Source organism: Coturnix japonica, chromosome 8 (genome assembly GCF_001577835.2).
Source record: "Coturnix japonica isolate 7356 chromosome 8, Coturnix japonica 2.1, whole genome shotgun sequence".
Taxonomy (NCBI): Eukaryota; Metazoa; Chordata; class Aves; order Galliformes; family Phasianidae; genus Coturnix; species Coturnix japonica.
Window position 1 is genome coordinate 21,281,089 of NC_029523.1, and position 21,755 is coordinate 21,302,843.

At 37.0% G+C, this 21,755-nt stretch overlaps 1 protein-coding gene across 3 annotated transcripts in view; it reads right to left on the reverse strand.

The window, feature by feature from the left end:
• The window catches only part of FAF1 (Fas associated factor 1), a 129,810-nt gene that overhangs the window by 36,395 nt on the left and 71,660 nt on the right, over positions 1-21,755 (reverse strand). For all 3 annotated transcript variants that reach the window (XM_015870465.2, XM_015870466.2, XM_015870467.2), the window contains exons 9-12: positions 9,544-9,639; positions 8,963-9,089; positions 7,961-8,024; positions 6,981-7,062 (exon numbers count right to left, since the gene is read on the reverse strand). In XM_015870465.2, coding sequence (XP_015725951.1) covers positions 6,981-7,062; positions 7,961-8,024; positions 8,963-9,089; positions 9,544-9,639 — 369 coding nt within the window. The remainder of the gene's footprint in view (positions 1-6,980; positions 7,063-7,960; positions 8,025-8,962; positions 9,090-9,543; positions 9,640-21,755) is intronic.

Consider the following 21,755-nt stretch of genomic DNA (forward strand, 5'->3'; position numbering starts at 1 on the left):
CTTTGAGCATGGAAAACAACAACTCTTCAATACAAAAACAAAAATTTCATTAAAAGACTTAGCTTAAAAAATATGTGAACTTTTTTGGCTTGCTGTCCAATAAAGATAAAACCTGGAACAATTCCCCGTGCAATGAATACACTCCTTAACACATCAAAGTCTAAACAAATACAGTTATACACAACCTTAACAAAATGACAGTGTATTATTATCATCCCATCTGTAGCCAAACAAAAGAAGCTTTCCACAGTGCCAAGGCCTGTGCTGCTGCATGTGGAGGTGAGGAAGAAGGTATCTGTCCTAGCACTGCAAATGTGCAGAATAAGTAAAGGAAGCAGCTTCAGAATCAAAGAATATCCTCTTCCCTGGGCTGATGAAACCTAAGGGACCACAGGTGCTCTCACAAGCAATGACCTCTAGAAATGTCTAACAGATCAAATGAGAGAATCCCACTCTGCATTTCTGAGTTCTGATATGCCCCATCATATCAGAATCATATATCGTTGGTATAGACTTGATGCTGAAGACAGTGTTTGTCTCTCTCAAAATCAGAGAAACTTTGCCTTATTTTTCTGAAATCCCATCAAGTAATATTTGAACATCACAGGCAGCAGCAAACAGCTGTGCTGCGTCCTCATGATACTTTCTGGAAACAGAGAAATCAATCAACTACAAAAGCATTCAGAAAGTTACAAAGTTCCACTCACAACCACCACCATATTTTACAATCACAGTTGAAAATACTTTCTTAGACCACACAGAAAATACCTTAATGGCATTTTCAGACTCCTATTTAAAGGCCATTTGAAATCTCTTCATTATAAGTAAGACTGATATGGCAAAACGTGGGAGGCAATTTTGAGACAAATTTTGTATTAAAAAAAAAACAACAACCAAACTCAAAAGCTACAACCTCAAAGACCAGCTCTGGATAAAACCTAATGACTGTGTATAAAAAGAAGAATACATCTGAACGTTAGACTTTGGGAAAAGGATTAGTAATTTGCATTAATGTTTGTCTAATTTAATTTAAATGTTCTTCAGAACCAAGTACACATGTGCCAAGAAGGGCCACTAATGAGCCCAACACGCAGAGATCCATATAAGAGCAGCCAACAATGTTGACTGAAACTAAACTTGAAAATCCAGGGCACTAATGCGCAATATCAAGCAATAAGACAGCATTTCTGTGGTGATATTTAATTTAAAAAGAAGAAAGAGGCAGGGGAAGATCAGGCACTGTCTGTTCCTGAGGATCAGCCATTCTGCATTTCAAAGCGTCGATCCCTGCAATATCCAGGTTACTGTGCTAGAATCTCGACTATTATATAGCACTTGTAAGAGAGGGAGGGCAAAGATGTGTTTACTCAGTGATTAGGGCCTTAGAATAAGCCTCTAGCTCCTAGAGAGACAGCTCACCACTTATTCATTTGGACCAATTCACAAAGCCTAGAAAGATTAAACATCCATGCTGAGAAGACAAGCGAATGCAGACGGTGAAAAAGAAATAAAAATTCTTTAAAAACTCTGAGATGACTTCATTATTTTTTCCACAAGGAAACTTTAGGAAAGTGTTTAGTTAGAGAAAAACCCATATTGACCTCTCTCTAAACCCTTAATCTTTCCTTTGTGGTGGCACTGCTTTGTGGTAAGCGGATGGCTTTGCTCTCCTCTTTTCACGGGGAGCGGGTAGAAAAAAAGGCTCTTGAGAAACACTTTTAGTTCCAAAGAAACAACCCCATGAAACTGTTAAATATGAGATTCCCCACAACTGAATGTTTCAAAATATGTACAGTTTTAGGTTCAAAGATTTAGGGACAAATTTTAGTAAACAAAACAGGCACATCCACAATAGATGTTTACACTGAGCTACTTTACAAGTGAATGTAATTTGTGTTACATCAGTAAACCTTGTCAGGGAAAGACGAAACTCCATCACATATAAAGATTGTACTTGTGCCTGATAACGTGTCCAAAAAGCAACGGCTGGGCACAGGCACAGTGCTAGGACAAATGAAAGGTGGGAGCAGGAAGAGCAGAGCAATGAAACAACAGTTTGAGAAATATCAATAGAAGATATTTTGTTATTGGAAAATGCACTATTGCAAAAGGCTTGGAATTGATTTTGGAAGAGGAGGGATGCTTTTCTTTCTAACCCATAGTAATATATATTTGTAAGATTTTTGTCAACTTTTGGAAAAAAAAAACAACAAAATAGACTAAATTTTAAGGTTTTGAGATGAATAATGTAGGGAATCTGTTAGTACAAATAAAATGGGCTCACTAAACTGTTGGACAGTCCTGACCTCCAGGATAGATGCCTATTAATTTTATTATTCTCAAAAATATAGGGACTTACGGGTTACATGCAGAGCACAGGCTTTTTCCTCATGGAGAAAAGTTATTGTTAGTCCTCAGGTGTACAAAATACCTGATGAACTTTAAGAGTTAAGCCACCATGAGGTCTGCTTTTCAGCAATACAGCCACAAGGCTCAGCAAAATCACAGATCGGGGTGTTTATTTCTGTATTTCAAATTTACAACTTCAACTACTGATCAAGCCAAAAATGTTAATTCTCTTTTAACATACGCTAGAGACATGAATGTTCTTTCAAGTTGGTAGACCTGCAAATCAAGATCTTTGTGTTTCCTCCTGGTTATATCTAGTAAAATAACGGACATATCTGCACATCTTTAAACCTTCAAAGTGTACAAATGATCCACTTACATAAGGTGACCTTGGAGATCACTTGATCAGCTTTCTTGGACAACACTATCAAATGCCAGTTTTTTACTTAAGCAAAATGAAAACCTGCAGTGCACCTTAGAATGTACTCTACTTTGAGAAAGGATCAAAGCAGGAATGAGACAGACAGATTTATTTATGGGAAGTCTTGTCTCTGTATCACACATAACAGAATAGCACCTGCTGAAGCCAGCTTTTAGTGCTGGCTATTATATTATATTTAGATAATTTATTTAATATATAATTATTTTATATATTAATATATTTAGATATATATTTAATATATTATATTTAGACAATCAGTACTAAACTGTACCCCTACTTGTTTCCACTGAGGTGATCCCTCTTGTCTATTGATCTTTTTCATTATATGTGGCACAAGACATCCCTATATAAGTTCCAAATTTAATTTTCTATCTTTCAGTAAAACCATCGGTAAAGAAAAACCCATGTTAAACAGGGAAAGCTGTTCAAGTTGCCAACCACTCTCCCAGGTAGAGGTGTGTTTTATTTCAGGCCTGATTTAGTCTACTTTCACATTCCAACTATTTAATCCTATTATACTGTCCTGTTTCAATCAATTGAACTTGTAGTGATAGCTTACATAAGGTAAAGAATAAGCAGTAACTAAAAACAAACTTAAATATGAACTACAAATTATAAACTTTGAAAGAGGAGAAAATGTGAAGCATGGCAAACAATTTCAATGAAGCTGAACATCAAGGGAGTGTTGAAGAGATATCCATTGCCAGCACTGACCATTCTGATTTGAACAGTGAAGCAGAATGAAGTGCATGCAGGCACACAGCAAGATTACAAAGCAAAAATTTCTAAATGATAATTATCCACAAGTTCAGAATTAACTTACGGATGAAAACATAGAACTGCTAACAAATACATCAGGCTAGACTGGAGAGTATGAATGAATTTGAGGCGCAGAGGCTGGTGCTTCCTTAGTACAGACAGCCTCAGGAGGGGCTACTTTAAGGGTCCTAATGGTTGGCATGCACTTCATTTGCTGAAATAATGAGGGACGTCTTTCTCAACACCACACATAAAAATTACCCTGCAGAAAACCCTGTATGAAGGATTATTCAGGCTAAAACCAAAATAAAACAGAAGGAGGAAAAAAAGAAAGGGAAAAAAGGGTTTTATTTGAACATGCCAAATCACAGAAAGAGCATACTTTCTTCTTGGTATTCAGGAAATTAAATACTCATGTGTGAGAGGAATTGTTCTGCCACTAAATTGAACCGAGAAGACTGAATTCAAAGAGAAGAAAACCACGGTTCATTTTCAGTATGCAGGAGTATATATTGAGGTGACAATACCAATCTGTGCTAAGAGAGATGTTTCACATATTTATTAAAAGTCAGTGGACAGAAAGGTTGAGAGAGGGGCAGGAGGTGATCCAACAGAGGTATATAAAGATAAGAGCTACTGAAAAGGTAAAGCAGATGTCTTTATCCCTTTTCAAAAGAGTAGCAGCCACCTATAAAATGAAAAGGTAAACAAAATTCAATATAAAAAAATACTTCAGTATTACCCAAGTAAATAGCTCAGTGAGATTCAATAGCGAGATCAAGATCTTGTATTAATAAGAATAGCGCTGTAAGTTAAGAGAAAACTTCTGATGCTTTAGAACACAACGCACCCATAAACTGCTTTCACTTGTAAAGAAACCTCCTGCAAACATCTTGTTTAAAATTACCCACTACAAATCTCATCCCAGGCTTCTCTTCTAGATTTTTCTATGACAGTAGAACAACTTGTTTTTCATTAACTAACGTGACTGAGAAATGTTTCCTCCAAATGGGCAAAATAAGAAAGAATTTCTCAAAAATTCAAAAAGAGCTACATTTGACCTTGCACCATCTCTCCTGTCTAGAACACGCTATGTCATGGCATTAGACACTATTAAACAAAAGAGATACCCATCACATTAGTTAATCTTAATTCAGATGACTCAAAACGAAGAGTTATGGTAACGAATGCTAAACAAAAACACAGGTAACAGAAAACATCTGAATTTTTTTACAAGCTCTTTCCAGTACCATTTTCTTACACAGCTACAAATTACTCTTCCAAACTACTGAAAATGAGATACTTTAAAATTTAGCAGAAAAAAAATATACATTTCTTGTGAAAGAACTTCAACACATTCTGTGTTTAAAAATACATGCTGACATAGACTGATTTTCTTAAAATAACCCCAACTGAAATGTTCCCAAAAAAACTACTTCTACCTCACATGCAACAGAGTATTTTGGAAAGAAAAAGTATCCACAATGCACATTAAGAACCTGCTGATGGCTGTTTAAATGCACCATAACTGCAGAGCGCACCTTCTGGACAGCATGGAGATTTTGCCACAAAAAGGCTGAGATCTCTGAGCACTCAAGCTGCCAAGTGCTCTCAAATTAAATCAGTTTGAAGCGGTTTTCATTAAGATGGATTGAGTGCGGCATCGTGAGAAACACTCTATCAAATGTACTGTTTTACTTAGTGATTAAGTATATACCAGTTGATGAAGCTACCCAAATCCTTCGTAATCCCACCACTCCAATAAACATTTAATGAGTATATAAGTTCAAAAAGCCTAGCAGAGGATTTAAACGTTCAATCTTGTTTTTATTTACTCTTGGAACTCAATTTCTCACTTCAAGTGAAGAATGTTGGTGCCTGAAGCTCATCTGTTGCCCCGGTAAAATTAAGTGCCCTCCATAGTATAAACTAGAAGACAAGATGCTCAGGTTGCTGTTTCTCTTAAGCTTTTTTCCTTATACTGACATAATTATTCCATTACAACAGGCAACTGTAAAACTACAAAGTAAGGTACATCCCTTCCTTCACTTAAGAGCTCCAGAAGGCACTACTGAAAATACTTTTTTGTAATGGGAAAAACTCAGTAAAAATCAACGGGGTTTATCCCTTCTCATATCTTTGCTTTAAATCAGAATGTTACAATCAAAACAATGACATTTCACAGGACTGATGGGGTGAGGGGTTAAAGGCTTCTGAAAATCCAGGCAATGTTTGCAAACACCATTTTGAGAAAACAGTACTTTCCTAATTGTATTCCTTTATTCTGATGACCATCCAGTCCAAATACATAAAAGAATATCAGAAAGAAAAGGTGACGTGCATTTCAGAGTGCCATGTAAGTAGTACATGAAATACTTTGTACTTAAATTACTGTACTGCATAAATACCAGATCCGTAGGTATAAAATATTTATGAAAGTTCTTAATGAATTACACATTTAATGAGATAAAAATTAATACTTTGCCACCAAGTTGTTGCATGTACATTTATGTTCCAGAATTCAGAAGCAGACGTGGAAGTATTCACTAAATTTAGAGTGTGAGAAAATGGTGTCCACAACATGCCAAATTAGTGTTAATTTAAGCTTTACAGGGCATGCATATCGTAACACCCTCTAACATAATATAGCTGCTCCTTCCAATACGAAGGACCTCAGGAAGCCCAAACATTCTTCAGTTTAAAATTAAATACCTATCAGGATGACAAAAAATAAATTGAAACAGCATAACCTTCATGTTTGTGTTTTAGCTTTATCTACGATTGATTACGCAGGGCTTTGGGTTTCTCCTTAGTGAATTCAAGTCACCAAAACTTAAATAAACTGTTCCCATTCTAATTTTATTAAAATACTGATTTTACAAGTGTGCATAGAATAACAGAAACTTGAGATGTCTGGTTGGATGGACGGGAAACCTAAATAACCAATCCTGAGCACTGGAATTCATTTGGCAGATAAAGGCTGTACAAAAGAAAAAAGACAGAAAGGAGTGGATTTCAAAACCCTTTCACTTTATATTTACAATTTCATTAGCCATCCTTCAAGAGGGTGACCAATGTGCGATGTTGAACCTGTCAAACAAAAGATCCCCAGCCAGTGTTACGCGAGGACACAAAGAAGGAGAAGGCAGAGAATTAGAAAAGAGAGAGAAACCCCTACGCCCACAGTAACCGATCACTGCCATCACTAAAGGACTCCAATAAAAATACAGCCCAAATAATTACAAAGCATGAGGCACTCAGTGCAATTTCATTAACAATCAGAGTAAATATTTTAGTCAATCAACTATAACTCTTCACAAACAATATAAACAAGATACTCCAAAATAGTTTACCTTCTTAAAATAAAGATAAAACATCAGCAGCAATCTCCGTTTTTCTCCTAAATTAAGTAACTTTAGTGTGCACTTACATCTCTAGCTTTTCCATAGAAGGCTTCTTGAAAAGCAGCCTCTAATGATCCAATAAAATAAACAGGATGGCAATCACCGTATCTATTTGAGACAGAATTTTCCATTAATAAAAGTTATGACAATAATTTCAACATTCTGCCTCTTCATATGTTCTGTAACTATAACTCGTTGGCTAAAGGATTAAGTACTACACTCCTAAACATTTCCGCTCTCTCCTTTACAGGCCCATCAGTACTCAAAAGCTTCAAATAACTGAGTGCTGCCTTACAAATGTAAGAATTTCCAGCTCATATACATAGAAACCCGAAGTTTCATGCATTTTTTCACCAATAATTTAACTCTTCTTTATATTCTTAAAAGCCAACTGAAGTCTATTCATTAGGTATACATTCATTCATCTCATTTATAAAACAACCACTCATCACATAGGAGTCAAAACAGAAGGTGTATAAACTTTACATTCGTTTGTAGAATATTATGTTGCAACTTCTAATTTTTTTCCTTTTGGTTAAATATGTTAATTGTCTAACAACCCAAAATTTAGTGAGATGAAGTTTTTTTTAAGAAAGAAGCTTTCTATTATTAAAAGCAATGATTTATACAGCCATTTCACTAACAATAAAGTTACAGCAGCTCCGTAGATACTCTTCATTACTAATCAGCTTTTGTCTTTTTGGTTTTGCATGTTACGTTAGAATATATAATCAGATTCTTTATCATCCTTGTGGACAGCTACATAATTAACTAATTGTATTAATTAATGGCAAATTAAATAAGGCAAGAATCCATCACTCCAACTTAGACCAAGAAATAGCCTATTTCAGAAACAGTTCAAAGTTAAGCTTAAATTAAATTAGATATGGATGCCCAAATATTTGTGATTATGTAAGAAAACATCTACATATGGTTTATTTTTCATTACTTAAAACATTTTACCTCACTTGTAACAAGAATTACGCTGCTATAAGGTTAAGATTACCTCGAAGAAAACTCTGCTGTAAATTGCAATAAGGCATCTCCTTCATTTTCAGCATTTTCTGGCACTTAAAAAAAAAAAAAAAAAAAAAGGATTAAAAGGATTGAATGCAACCTTATGGAAACAGACTTTAATATGCACACTCACTTTGCTTTGCTTCATGGATTTTTTATGTTGACGGCTTACTGAATGGTTACTGAGAGACCATATGAATTTCATGAAAGACTACAAACCTCTGGAAATACTTGGAATTTCCAGACACACTCATGCATATATTCAGCATTTCTAAACAGTAAAATCCTCAGGTCCAGTGTAATGTGATATATCACTTGTTCAGAGCTAACACTCTGGACTTACTTTAATACATTAAAATGAAAGGACTGACTTTAAAGCCTCAACCCATGGCATTTCTAGTGACTTTCTTATTTTTAAAAAAGAACTTTCTAAGCATAATGCTAAAAAGTTTCACATGAGTACAGTGTCAAAAATTTGCCATCAAAAACATTCAAGGTAATAACACCAATGGAGGCCTATGAGTATATGCAGAATAGCGAATAGGAAGTAGGTTCCTACTCAATCCTATTCATAATCTAAGGACAAATAATCACTGAAAAAACTATTAAATGTATTCAGGCAAAAATATTTATCCCCGTAAAACACCAAAACTAAAATCTGCAAAATGTTCAAAAGAATTCAGTCTAAGTCTCTGCAGGAACATTTGGTTATATATCACCATTTCTCAGAATTACATCATCATCCTCCAGAGACAAGCTAAAGTAACAAGGTTAAGAAGGAGCTCCCTCCACGAGAAGACGTGTTCATTACTGCCAATTATGGTTCCAGTATTTCATTTAACACATCCAACAGACATGAGACTCGCACAGTTCTAATGGTCCCACTGAAAAAACATTTCCTGCTTCTTACTGTGCAGACCCACAGCACCTCTCTGCATTCTCTAGTGCTGTACAATTACTAGTTAATCAGCAATTAACTTTCAACTCTTACTCATTGGCGATTTCCTCAAGGCAGATGATGCTACCCCAAACATTTCTCCATCATCAACTCCAAACTCCGTAGCATCTTCAAAGTCATCTCCATCACTGTCACTAACCATATGGACATCAGTGCATTGCTGTTTAGAAACAAGAATCAAAACCCACCATCAGCGTCTATTACAGACATCGCCTCCAGTGAAATTCAACGCAAATACTGAAATATACTTCCATGTTCTTATCAAACACTTGTTATACTGTATTTTATTTTCCTATTTTATACAACATGATCAGGCAAGATAAACAAGATTTAATTTTCACCAGAAGTACAGTTGACAGAGTGTTACGTGGGAAAAAGCATTATTCTAACTAAGGAGTTGGAGCTGTATACAATATTTGAGAAGACTTAAACCTATTTTATCTCAGGTTAGTATTCTTTCTTTTCCCCATCTAAAGGTACTACAGGTGGATTAACTGAACATGTAAGAGTGAGAAAGAAACACTAAATCAACCACTAACTTCTCATACCCAGACACAATCCACTTCAGCTCTACTTTCTTCCCAGAGGGTACTTTTAACTTAAGACGTTCTTACCTCCTCTGACTGTTCCCTTGTTTGTACAGGTGAAGATCTTCTTCCAACTGTAAGTCGATGGCAAGGAAAGTTCACTCCTGATACAGCTAGAGTCATCTACATAGAAAGCAACAAATGTGTTAGAGCTACAGACTCAACTGAGAGGTGTGTGTGTGTGTGTGTGTGTGTGTGTGGTAGTTTTGTGTTTGTTAATGTTGTACAACATTCAAAGAAACAACAATTATTGCACAGAGACTGTGAATACATTGCAGTATTACTGCTAGGTACAGAGCTCTAAGACTTATTTTCATCTGCAGATGAAGCTGCTACATAAAACTTCAGGATTTGAAGGGTTCTGTTGCTGTTCTTACATCAGCCATATAAAATCTTGAGGAACAGCTACGTGGGCAGCAAGTGAAGGTGCCTAGAGGGAAAAGGACAGCTGACAGTAACTACTCGCACACTTTATGACAAAATAGTTGAAAAGTTATATATGCATAAAGATTGAAAACAAACTAAATGAAACTGCAGACTCAAAACTGTCTTGAATCGCTCTCTTTTCCTAAGTCAGAATAGAACTTTGAACCATTACTGACAATTTTTTTGTGTTAAACTGGACAACAACAGTATCCGTCAAAATTGAAACAATGACAGGCACTGATTCAATGAAATGAAAACAGGCCATCCTGGGGGAAAAAAACAAAACAAAACAACAATTTGATTAACTGGAAATAAAAAAGCAAACTGTGAAGCCAGGTTTCTCATATAGAGAAGAACAGAAGAAAACCAATAAGGCTTGTGAAATTGTGTCAGCATAGAGACAGTAGATGCCCATTAGTGCCAGTAGAAACAGCACTTTAAGCCTAGACAACTTAAAAACCTTAAGGTAAATTACATTTCAATCACCCTTACCAAAAACCCAAGAATAAATCATAAGCCTTCAACTTAATTTACTGCCACGAGTACTGGAGACACCCCATTTGTTTTTATACATAATTCAGAATGACTTTATCACTTGTCTGCTAGAACTCCCAAAGATTTAATTTGCGGCAGGCTGATTAAGCAAGCTGGTTACCAAATGAACGTTAACCTGTCTGAACTAGCCTACTGTCATACTCTCACAGCAAGGTTAAACAGAAGTTTAGCTGCATAAAAAGCCGAGCTATCATCTTAAAGGAAGTGAGTAATAATATTCCAGTGCAAGTGAAATATTAAAGACGACATACAGGTCAAGTCCAATTACTCATGAAACTCCTGTGACAGGAGCATAAGAACTGTATTCTCTGCAATAACCCACTGGTTTAATTAGTATTTTTAAAAGTTTTCAATGATAAACAAAAGCTGACTGTTATGAAACTCAAAACTTTGCCCTATAGTTCCAACACCACATGAAATACTGGTAAGTCACATGCACTAACCACACATCATTCCCTATCTCAGGGTGTCAAATACTCTGCCAGATGCCTGGAAAGGCTCCTGGTATCTTTTACATACACATTAAAGAAAGCATGGTAAGATCAAGCAAGCAGTTATTGTGCTGTTTATCACTTGGCCCAATAGCAGGGTGTTGCAATTCTAATTTGCAACCCAATATTATAGTGTCAAAGCGTCACTCAAAAACGAGCTAACAGCAGAAGGGGTCCAACATCAGAGCACATTTCATCCTACTCCCCAGACAGTCGCTGGAACGTTGTTGTTATTTTTGTGTGTGTGTGTGTGTGTGAGAAATCACCTTCTTCTTCTGACTTTTTTGAGAAGTTTTTGCAAGGCAAAGGCCAGGACAAACAGCAGCTCTGTCTTTCATTTCAGAAGTCATCTGCCAGCAGGAACGTTTCTCCAGAACTGAATTAACTTTATTCCAAGATAAAGGAGACACTTCTCTCTCAAAAGAGTTTCCTGCACTAGAAAGTCTAATCTTTATTTTGGGAATTATAAAAACATCAATAGCAAGAAAAAGATTATTTTTCAGGCAGCCCAGTCTAGTGCTACGGAGAGCAAACCTCAAATACGCTCAATGTCTGCCAACTGGGAGTTCCAGCTGGGGTGTCTCAGGGGCTACAAATGTTCATTGTCAGGCTGCTCTTGGAGTGCCTTCTCTTTCTTCATGCAGGTATGGTAGCTTGACTTGGAGGGCTTTCATGTGCTCATGAACAGTGGAAGAAAGAGGACTTAGAATAGAATTACAGAATAAACAAAATATGAAAGGAGAAATAAAGACTGTTGTGCAGTTTCTCTAGGACTATTCACGCATACGCAAGCAAAGATTAATTGCCAGCATTAATAACTGGGGAATAAAGTCAAGAAATGTATTTTCAGACCTGAACACAAAGAATTATTTGCCAAGAATCTTCCAGATCAACCTAGAAACACTTGCCAAGTGCAGACAACGGCCAGGTACTTTATGGGATATTCTTCCTTGATAGGAAGTATTTTCTTTCCACTTTCCATAGTGCTTTTACACCCTCAGAAAGGAACTGCAAGTTTAATCTTAGATGCCAGCACAACTTAATTCCCTCCCTTTCAGATCTCTGAAATGACAAAGGAAGGCACCAACTGAGATCCTTGTTCCAGAGTGGGGTCATTCCACCAAGGCATCTGTGGAGCACGGAAGATAAGCAGTAGCACAAATGTGGAGCATTGACACCAGCAGAGCACTATGGCTGCAGGCACCTGCCGCTTCTTGGCAAACCTTGGAGACTTACCACGCTCTTGCGTACTGAATCTGCTAAGCTTGCAAGTAATCTGATGATTTTTAGCTAGTAAAGACCAGAGAACTGCTGATATAAAAGCTGTAAGGTCTGTTACCATGTGAGGAAAGTTATCAGATTTAGTAAATTTGCTCTACCTCAAATCCAGCCACACCCTGATGGAGAAAAGCAGCTTTTCAGAGGAACTTCTAACTGCAACTGCATCTAACGAAGAAAGGAAGGTTTGGGAGCTTTATAATACCCTGCAGAACTTCATTGGACATTCAAAGTGGCCAGCACAAATGAGCAGGAACCTCTTCCTCACCTTCATCTCTCACAGAACTTTAGAGCATAATTCATAGCAGGAAAACAGGCAGCCTCCTGAAGCACAGCAGTCATAACTGTTAGGCCTGTGATAATTTATAAGGGAAGTACAAATACTGATTTCCCTTCTGCTCTTTGTTTGGTACTTGATTGCTACATCAGCATTCTGAGTTTTTGGAGCACGTGTGAGTTTTGAAAGGTTTTTAATAAGAGCTTTAAAGATCATAGAAAGAAATATTATTTCTTTAATACTTGTCTACTGACTGCTATGAATCAGTCAAATTATTTGATTAACTATAATTCAAATGCAGAATTATTTCTGGCTGTATACAATCTGCTTCAACAGCCAACTAAATAGGGAAATTTTAAAAGTATGGATTCCTCCTGGGGGGAAAGAAAATAATCCCTGTTTTTGGCCTTTAATACTCCGAGATAAGGAAGGCAAACAAAATGCTGGTGTACAAAAAAAGCTTGTTTTCCAATACTTGACTCTCCTTCATAAATCCCCCTTAAAAACAAAACAAAAAACAGACTAATTCCCAGTCCTACTTAAGGTCAGCTTGTAGTATGTTAGGGAAAAGGAATTAAAGTCTTAAAAAACCACTGTTGAGTTCTAGCATCCTGAAAATAGCACAGTACAACTGCAGTTCTGGCTTGCCTGCTATACTTGCAAGCACAGTTGGATGAAAGAAGGCACAGAAGATGTAACCCAAAAGATGTAACTTCACGTGTAATTGCCAAGAAGGCACGTGGTTTCTATCACATTCCTTCAGTCTATGATGTGAATAGACAGAATTAGAACTCAGGTATATTAAAATAGAATGGGGGTAAATGTGGTTCTTACCATAAAAAGTGCATAATTTACTCTTTTGGTTTTTATAATCTAAAGGCATGAAGGAAAACTCAGATTATCCAATCCCAAGTTTTTTATACTAGTATCTCCAATTTCTTTTGCTGTACCTGTGACAAAGAGCCCAAAATGATGAAGCATTCCGTCCAGGAGGAACCCTTCCCTCATGCCCTTCTGTAACTCAGCACATTCAAAGCTCCACATCCAAACAACTCCAGAATTTCAACCCATGCTCTCAGTACTGATTCTGGTGAAAACTGGAAATGCCTATTTTCCCCTGCTGTGCAAGAGGAAAATCAGCTCCACATAATATCTGCCTGTGGTACAACTAGATCAGTCAGCACGTACTGTAACACAGAGTGGTAGCTGTATAAACAACCTACCCAAGTCAGTAACTGCAGTGGCCCTCTGTTATCTCAGCAACCATTGAGGATCTTTGATGCCTTCACTTCTACCACTGTACAAACAGCGCACAGCTTTGTAAGTAAAAGGTTATCTCCAGAAAAATAAGCCACAGATGCTATTACTCCCTCTGTGTAATAAAATTTTGATAGAGGTCTCACAAATATCTCAAAATCTAAAAGCAGTTTTTTCACTTTGAAAAGTGCAGGCGACATATGAGGAATTCTATCACACTTACAAATCTCTAACTGCTCTTGTTAATAATAGTATATTGTACCTACTAGCTAGTTAATATTAGCTAGTTATGCTTTTGTGTTAGAAACAAATATATTAACTATGGAAATGATATGCTAAAGGAATATTTATAAATCAAGAGGTCACCATCTGATAAGAGCTCCTGTTAGAATCTGCTTATCAGGCTTTAGTATATACATAGATATTTGTAATATACATATACCACATAAGAAATTCTTAATCCGAAGTGAAAGAATGCAGTGTTGCCTACACTAAAACCTAATCCTGATTCAAAAACTCCATGTGACAGCATTTTCCCCACGCTCACCATGTGAAGTGCTTAGTTTTTTCAGCTACTGGTTTACTCAGTGATATATAGCTAATGTATAAAGAAACAAACACGAACAAGTACATTTCATAACACGCCATGCTCAATTATTCAAAATAATCAGAGACAGAGATGCCCAGAGCAGAACAGTCAGTGACTGGCAGGAATCTCTACTGTGAACATTCACTTCCATATAATTTGATTCTTCTTCTTGTCAGAGTAATTACTATAATGCCTTTTCCCCCTCATCAGGTAATAGTAGGGTAAGGACTGAGGGCTGAGAGAGAAACTCTGTCAAGGATTCCAGTTTTCATATTACACTTACCATCCTGTTATCAGCCAAGTTATATACATATTTTTTTTTAACAGCATAAGGTAATTCCCCAAGTATGGTAAATGTCAATGGTGCCACATTTTCTTCCACATTTTCTGGAAGCTAAGGAAAAAGCCTGGTCATTTTTCAAAGCAACTGTACTCAATGTTCTCAAGGAAGTTTGAGAAGGAGCATGAATTACCTTACTAGTTTTCTTATACTTTATACAGGTAAGATACCACTAGCTGAGTTTGGATACTAAGCTCACTAAGGATCAAAGTGTACAAAGAGCAGTTAATAAACGTGACAAAACAATTCATCAGCTTCCTAGATTTTCTTGGCTGATGTAAAGACGCTTTTCTTGCCCTCCCAGCCAGCACAGGCAAAACAGCAGTAAGTGAGAAATTCTCTTATTTCTTGGTCCAGACATACATTTCATTTTGGATATCTGCAAGGAATATGCATCACTGAAAATCCCTTCTTCAGGGCCAGATCTCAGAAGATTTCAAATGCAATTCTCACAGCCAAACAAGATGTCACCTATCTCTCCTTACCAGATAAATTGCATTCCCTGTTCAAAAAGATTACCACGCTAACTAGACGGAACAGAAAATCAAGAGAAGACATCTTTTCAGCAGGGCTACATCAAGGCAGAGCTATGCCTCAGGCCTCAGCTCCATAAGTCTGAATCAGGGGGTAATCTATGAAATTGCAGACCTAGTTTAGCTCCACAGAAAGGCACAGGTTGAAATGATAACATTTGCTTGGAAAATGAGTTACTCTGCTCATAGCTCACCACTGGAGCAACTTTGGGCTGCTCCAAGAACACTAGCGTTCCCATCTGTCACTTTTCTTTTGCAATCATTTTTGAGATTTAAGAAAGTGAGAATTTGAAGTGCAGGTAATTCCTAAAGCATGATGCACATGCACAGTGGAGGTAGTATTTAATGTCGCATACTGGAAAATCAAAGTGAAAAAGGGAAGGAGGACAGACAGCAAGTGAACAGTTGCATAAGTTGCTCTTCTACACTTGAAATGTATGAACTTAAGTTTCACATTACACAAAGAGTTGAAAAAAAATAAGGGTTTTCAAAGACAGCCAGCACAACCCCTGAATACGAATACTGAAGGCAGGGAAAAGGAGTGTGGCAATTCTTTGGCAGTTTCTTGGGTTTCTCCAGAAAGAATTGCAAGGCTCCATGGTCACTGCAAGTTGGAGATTCAAACACGAAGTGAAACCAAACTACTATGGAGGGAGGTGGGGGTTCACAACTCATGTTATTTCCAAAACTACTCAGAATCCCATCAATTCAAAATAAATGATGCCATGATATGACAGATTTTTCACATTATGTTGCTATTGCTATGGAACAGATCTCTAAGCATTATTAATCAAGCATTATAAGAAACACACAGGCAGCCTGAGCTCAAACTATCACTGAATTCCTTGGGAACAAACAGGTGTTCAGTGCTTCCAAACCCACTACTTACCACTGTTCAGTCATGCATCAAATGAGCTACCTTGTTTTCAGTGCACAATCTCATAAAGTCAAATTGATATATGATCTAAGAATTCATACTACCCATGCTTAAAATGATGTTTAAAACTTCGAGTGGTTAAAGGCTTCCTGTGAATTACAGAGAAGTTGTCTTCTCAAAGCTAGTAAATATTCTTTCATTAGGAGCAGACTGTAAAAGTACTTCTGTGCGTACTGAAATACACTGTATACATGAAAAGAGTGCTTTCACACCAGTGAGCAAATATTCTTCTTTAAAATGAATTTACAGTAAGTTTTATACAAGTCTATCAATTTGTTGCAGTTTTTTTGTAATTGTTGTGTTTTAATTTACAGAAACAAGGGCCATTTGTACTTGGAGATTAATTATGAGGCCCAGAGATTTACCGCACAGAACTCTTCATTCTATACTAGGCAACAAGACCCTGCTTTTCAGTTTAGTACACACCAACAAAAGTTTTCCACCAGGTAAGCTCTTATCTTTTCCACCAGCAAGTGGATGAAATTCTAGGTTAGCCACTTCATCTTTGACATCAGGTAGCACTAGCTAGGAAAAACAGTCAAGTTTGCCCTAGGTTTGGTTATTAAACTATTGTACAAATACTAAAAGGAACAGAAATGTTTAAAAATATGACAGCCCTTGAAATTAACTTCCTCCACAAAACAACTTCATTTTCACTATGTATCTTCAATTACAAAAAAACATCTTGACAGGTATTCAACGTTTCATTTTAAACACTAACTGGATGAAAAAAAATCTCTAGGGTGGAGTGCGTTCAGGTTATAAATCAGCAACGCTTATTTTAACTCCTCACAAAGTGTTGCTGAGATAATTACTGCTGACAGCTTTATTCAAGGTTCATTTCACTTTTTCTACTATTTTTCCCCTGTTAGAAGTTCAGCGGGGCCCATGGGAAGATCCACCCCTCACACCTGTTAGGTTTCTTCATGTTACGGAGGCCAGTTTGGACATGTCACTTCCAATTAGCATTGTACCAGCGCGCTGTGACAATTACTTATTGCAGGTTTAACTTCTTTTATTTATTTATTTTTTTAAGTTTCTAATCCAGCCACAAGAACAGTGACAGAGTACGTGATTTAAACCTGTCCATACAGGTTGTAGGTAACTCATTCCAAGGATTTCAGCAATGTTCCCATGGTAGATACTTCAACTATAATGAAAACTAAAATCACAAAGGAATGCTACAGAGTTGAAACACAGAACCCAATCCAAACAACACTGTGATGTTTATTCCAAATGGCCTCATAGTAAAAACTTCCTCCTCCTATCACAGCACAAAAGCTCAGTACTGGGAGATCTTTAAGACTTGTGCTGAAGGCAGCAGAACCATAAAGATGCTGTGGGATCAACACGTGGACACCCAGCACAGCAGATGGGAGCAAGAAGGTAAGCTGTAGGAGAATCCACAGCACAAGGAAAGGACAGGTTATCTACCAAGAAAGACACCAGATGAGCGACGCTGAATTCAGAGCAACAATTACAGTAAAGGAAACTTCATGAAACACTATTGAGTTTTTCCATACAATCATGAGAAAAAATTGCACCTCCTTCTCTGTGAGCACTCAGCTCTGGTACGCTGGTTGAACACACATGCCAGTTTTTGCTTCATTTAATCATCAGTCGTATTACCGGGGCATTTATCACTCTCCTTTGCTAGCCAAATGAAAGAGAAAACGATCCCTGGTTTTGATTGTTTCCCGTTTCATTAAGCCTAGTTAGGCAAGTTAGCAATTAAAGCAGAAGGACAGATACTGTAGTACTTCATGTGGATTCAAACCACAAAGATATTTAAAGGAAATGAAAGGGAAATAATATTAGAATCTGTCGTAGAATTAAGTAGGAAAGAGATATATTTGAGAGACTGAAATAAATACCCATGATCACTTTCAGAGCTCATTCTTCCTCTCAGAAAAAAACTGTAAATATTAAAAAGGTTGAAAAATCCGCCAAGCCATTCGCAGCTATTTGAAACACAGGGTAACAGAATTAAATAAACGCTGAAAGACCTGGAACACAGTTAAGTATGGACCATGAGGCTAATTGTGGATCTTGAGTTAATTACTTTCCACTGATACGTTTTCTCAATAGTCTTTTACATCAGTTTTTTCTTCCCTCGCTCTGAACCCCAAGGCAATTCAGCACGCTAGCCTCCAAACTCTGGGTGATTCATTGTGTACTTCTGCCTTAGGATTTTTAGTTCATGCAGAGAATGCCAGGCTTTCACATCAAGTTGATGTTAATGTGCACTGACAAAGCAACAGTAAAGGAGCTTCATGTTTGTCACAACGTGCACTCTTTAATTTAGTAATTGCTTTATACTGATATGCAAATAAATGACACATTTCCCAAATTTCCAGTTTCTTGGCAATGCTTTCATTAATTACTCAGCGGTTAAAACTTATGCATATAAATTAGTTAAGTGAGTTTATTAATACGTACACCTGTGCAAACTGACCTACAAAATATATATGCCCAGGAATACATTGTAACTTACTGTACACTTTCAAATGTATATGAAACCAATAAAATAATAAAAATAAAATATTCTTACACCAAAACAAGATCTACTAGTGTGTTCTTCATAGACAAATTGAGATTCCCAAATCCTTCTAAAGCTAGAGACTGCCTTTGTTGAAAGGCAGTCATATATAAGTCAATATATTAAGTCAAAGCATTTGCTCATGTCATGTTACCAAATGAGAAGAGTATCAAGGTAAAGAGTAAACAAATCAATAAAGGAAAAAGGGATAAGAATTCCTTTAGTACCTGAAAATGTGGGTAAGTGTCAGCATACACTCATCCATGAGCTTACTAACTGCAAAGCATGGTCTTTAGTAACACTACATACTCTTACTATTGAAACCTCCACGGTGGCCCCGCAAAATATAGTCGCACTAACTTGACATAGACTCAGAGCAACTGCAAAAGCACTGAATAGAGCTAACTTGTCCTATAGTCACAGATTGGCTTGAGCTGGAAGGGACCTTAAAGGAGGGACACCTCACACCAGACCACGTTACCCAAAGCCCCATCCAACCTGGCCTTGAGCACTTTTAGGGATGGGACATCCACTCTTTCTCTGGGCAGACTCTTACAGTCCCCCACCACCCTCTGAGTAAATTATTTCTTCCTAGTATCTATTCTAACTCTACCCTCTTTCAGTTTAAAGCCATTATCCTCTACCTTATTACTATGGCTTCTAATATAAATCCCATCTTTCCTGCAGGTGCCTGTATGTACTGGAAGGCTGTGGTGAGGTCTCCCCAGAGTTTGGGCAAACAACCCCAATTCACTCTTTCTGTATTTCTTTTCACAGTGTACGAGCTAACAGTGTACTAACATTGTTCTATTTTACTTCTGTATTGAAACAAAGTGTTTGTCAGGTTTCTGAAATTGTCTTTAAGTAAAAAGGCAACTGCTGTGGAAGAGCGCATAATGATGTTGCTTTTTCCAACTCTGACCACAAAATGCCTATTCTGCTATCCAGAAGAAATACAAAACTGCTAAATAGATTTTTCATATGAGGAAAAAATTTTGAATGCAATAATAAGCAACAGTATAATCCAGTGATCAAGTTGATTCGTCTAGATCATGTATTATATTGCCGACAGATATTCACAGATACGTCCTGGGAACTGTTTTGCATTCACAAAGAGTATCAGCCAAACACTTGGCACGTTTCTGGTCTATGGTGGGATGCCATTTACTTCACAGCATTGTACAATGCTTTGGATGGCAATTGAAGAGTGCCTGGATATGTTACAGCACTATATAATTCCCTGGCTCAGTTCAAGCAGTCGTGCTAACAACACTGCTTCCAACAAATGGTTCAAACACTCACAGGAGGCTTTTTATGTTACCTCCTCTTTCCAGATATCACTGTTCAAGGAACTGGGTTTTTGCAGTGTTAGCCATGCTGTTACTGACTTCTAAAAATGAGGTTGCGTTTCTCTTTCTTATTTAGTTTCCTTTGCAGAGAATACATGAAAAGGAATTTAACTCTTTAGATCAACAGTATTAAAAACACCAAGTACACATCCTTCTGAAGTAAAGGGGAAAGGTCAAATCCAGAAATACTAGCACATCACTATTCTTAATTTTAAATCTTATTTTAATATTCATAAACAATACATTTTGGGGTTGGTGTGGCTGTAATTAAGCAAAATGCATTAATTTAATGCATTCATTCACCGTGAGCACATATCGAATCCTCTTGGCTGACGTATCATAGCTTCAAAAGTGATAAGCAAAACATTAAGAACTAACAACTAGCTAAAAACTGAGTGGTTATAAAGAATCTTTCTATTCAGAGTCTTCTTAGAACTTGACTACCTTGCATTGTTGCCAACACTTTAGGTTGGATTTTTGTAGTCATGAAGCAAAATTAAAGTGGACAATTCCTACTGAAACCCAGCTGACAACCGGCATCTACTTTTCTTTGACTTTTATGAAAGTTCAGCATTAAATCTCAGGCCTCCTCTTAGAAATGAGAAGATCTGAGTTGTGTAAGTACACCAGCCTATTAAATGTCATTAAATGACCACTGGGCAGTAACTACACTTAGAAAAGGATCTCCTGTGATTGCTACCAGAAGCAGAGCTCTTCTCTTGTTTGATAGAGGAAGCATTTCATCTACAACAGTTTTACCAGCTATCACTTCTTGGTTCCTAGCTTTGTCTCTAGCTTAACAATAAATAAATAAAACCCAGGAAAGGAACATTCTATGCATTTCCTTAATGGAGACATTTGAGACTATTATATCAGATTCTGTGCACAACTAGAACAAAAGTTTTAGCAATAACAAACATTTGAATTAATATATACAATAATAAAAATAATTATATGTAAAGCTCATTTACCATATGACTTACTTAAAATTAAACTCTATTTACAGAGTCCCAAACACCCGCAAGCTATTGCAATGGATTTTCATACATCTTCTAGTGAAGCTCTACTCTGTTAGATAGTGGAGATTTATTACAAAAGAAATAAGCACTGCTGAGATAATCCTCAGGAATAATGCAATTACCACTTATCAAACAGGTGTCTGTTGTATTCCAAAGAGATTATCACTTCCTATTCTGCTGTCTGAGAGCATGGAATAAAAGGGTAGCTGCTACTATTAAATGACTGAGGAGAAAAGAAGTGCTTGATAATAGCTCTTGCTGGCTTCTCTCAGCAGGACATGAAACAAATGCAGTCCTTCTGTAACATCTCGCCCCTAAAATGACTGTTTTAGTCTCTGTAAGGTGAGTTGGAAGCACTTAAATGAGACCACTCCTGTGAATCGAATCTAAACAAGTATTGTTCCTCCTCTCCAAGTACTATGAGAACGTCAGCACCCAACAACTTATGTCACACTGTCCTTTGTGAGCATTCCTGAAAGAACTCTGCCTATTGATTTCAACAGGTTATGCTGAAATAAAGTCAAATTCTTTAGGCAAAAGTTGATGCAATTTTAGTTGATGGTACTCATCTTTTACCAGCAATGAACTCGGCTTTTCAAGTCCTCACTGTAAATCATGTAATGCACTTGGTGAACTTACTGAAAGTGAC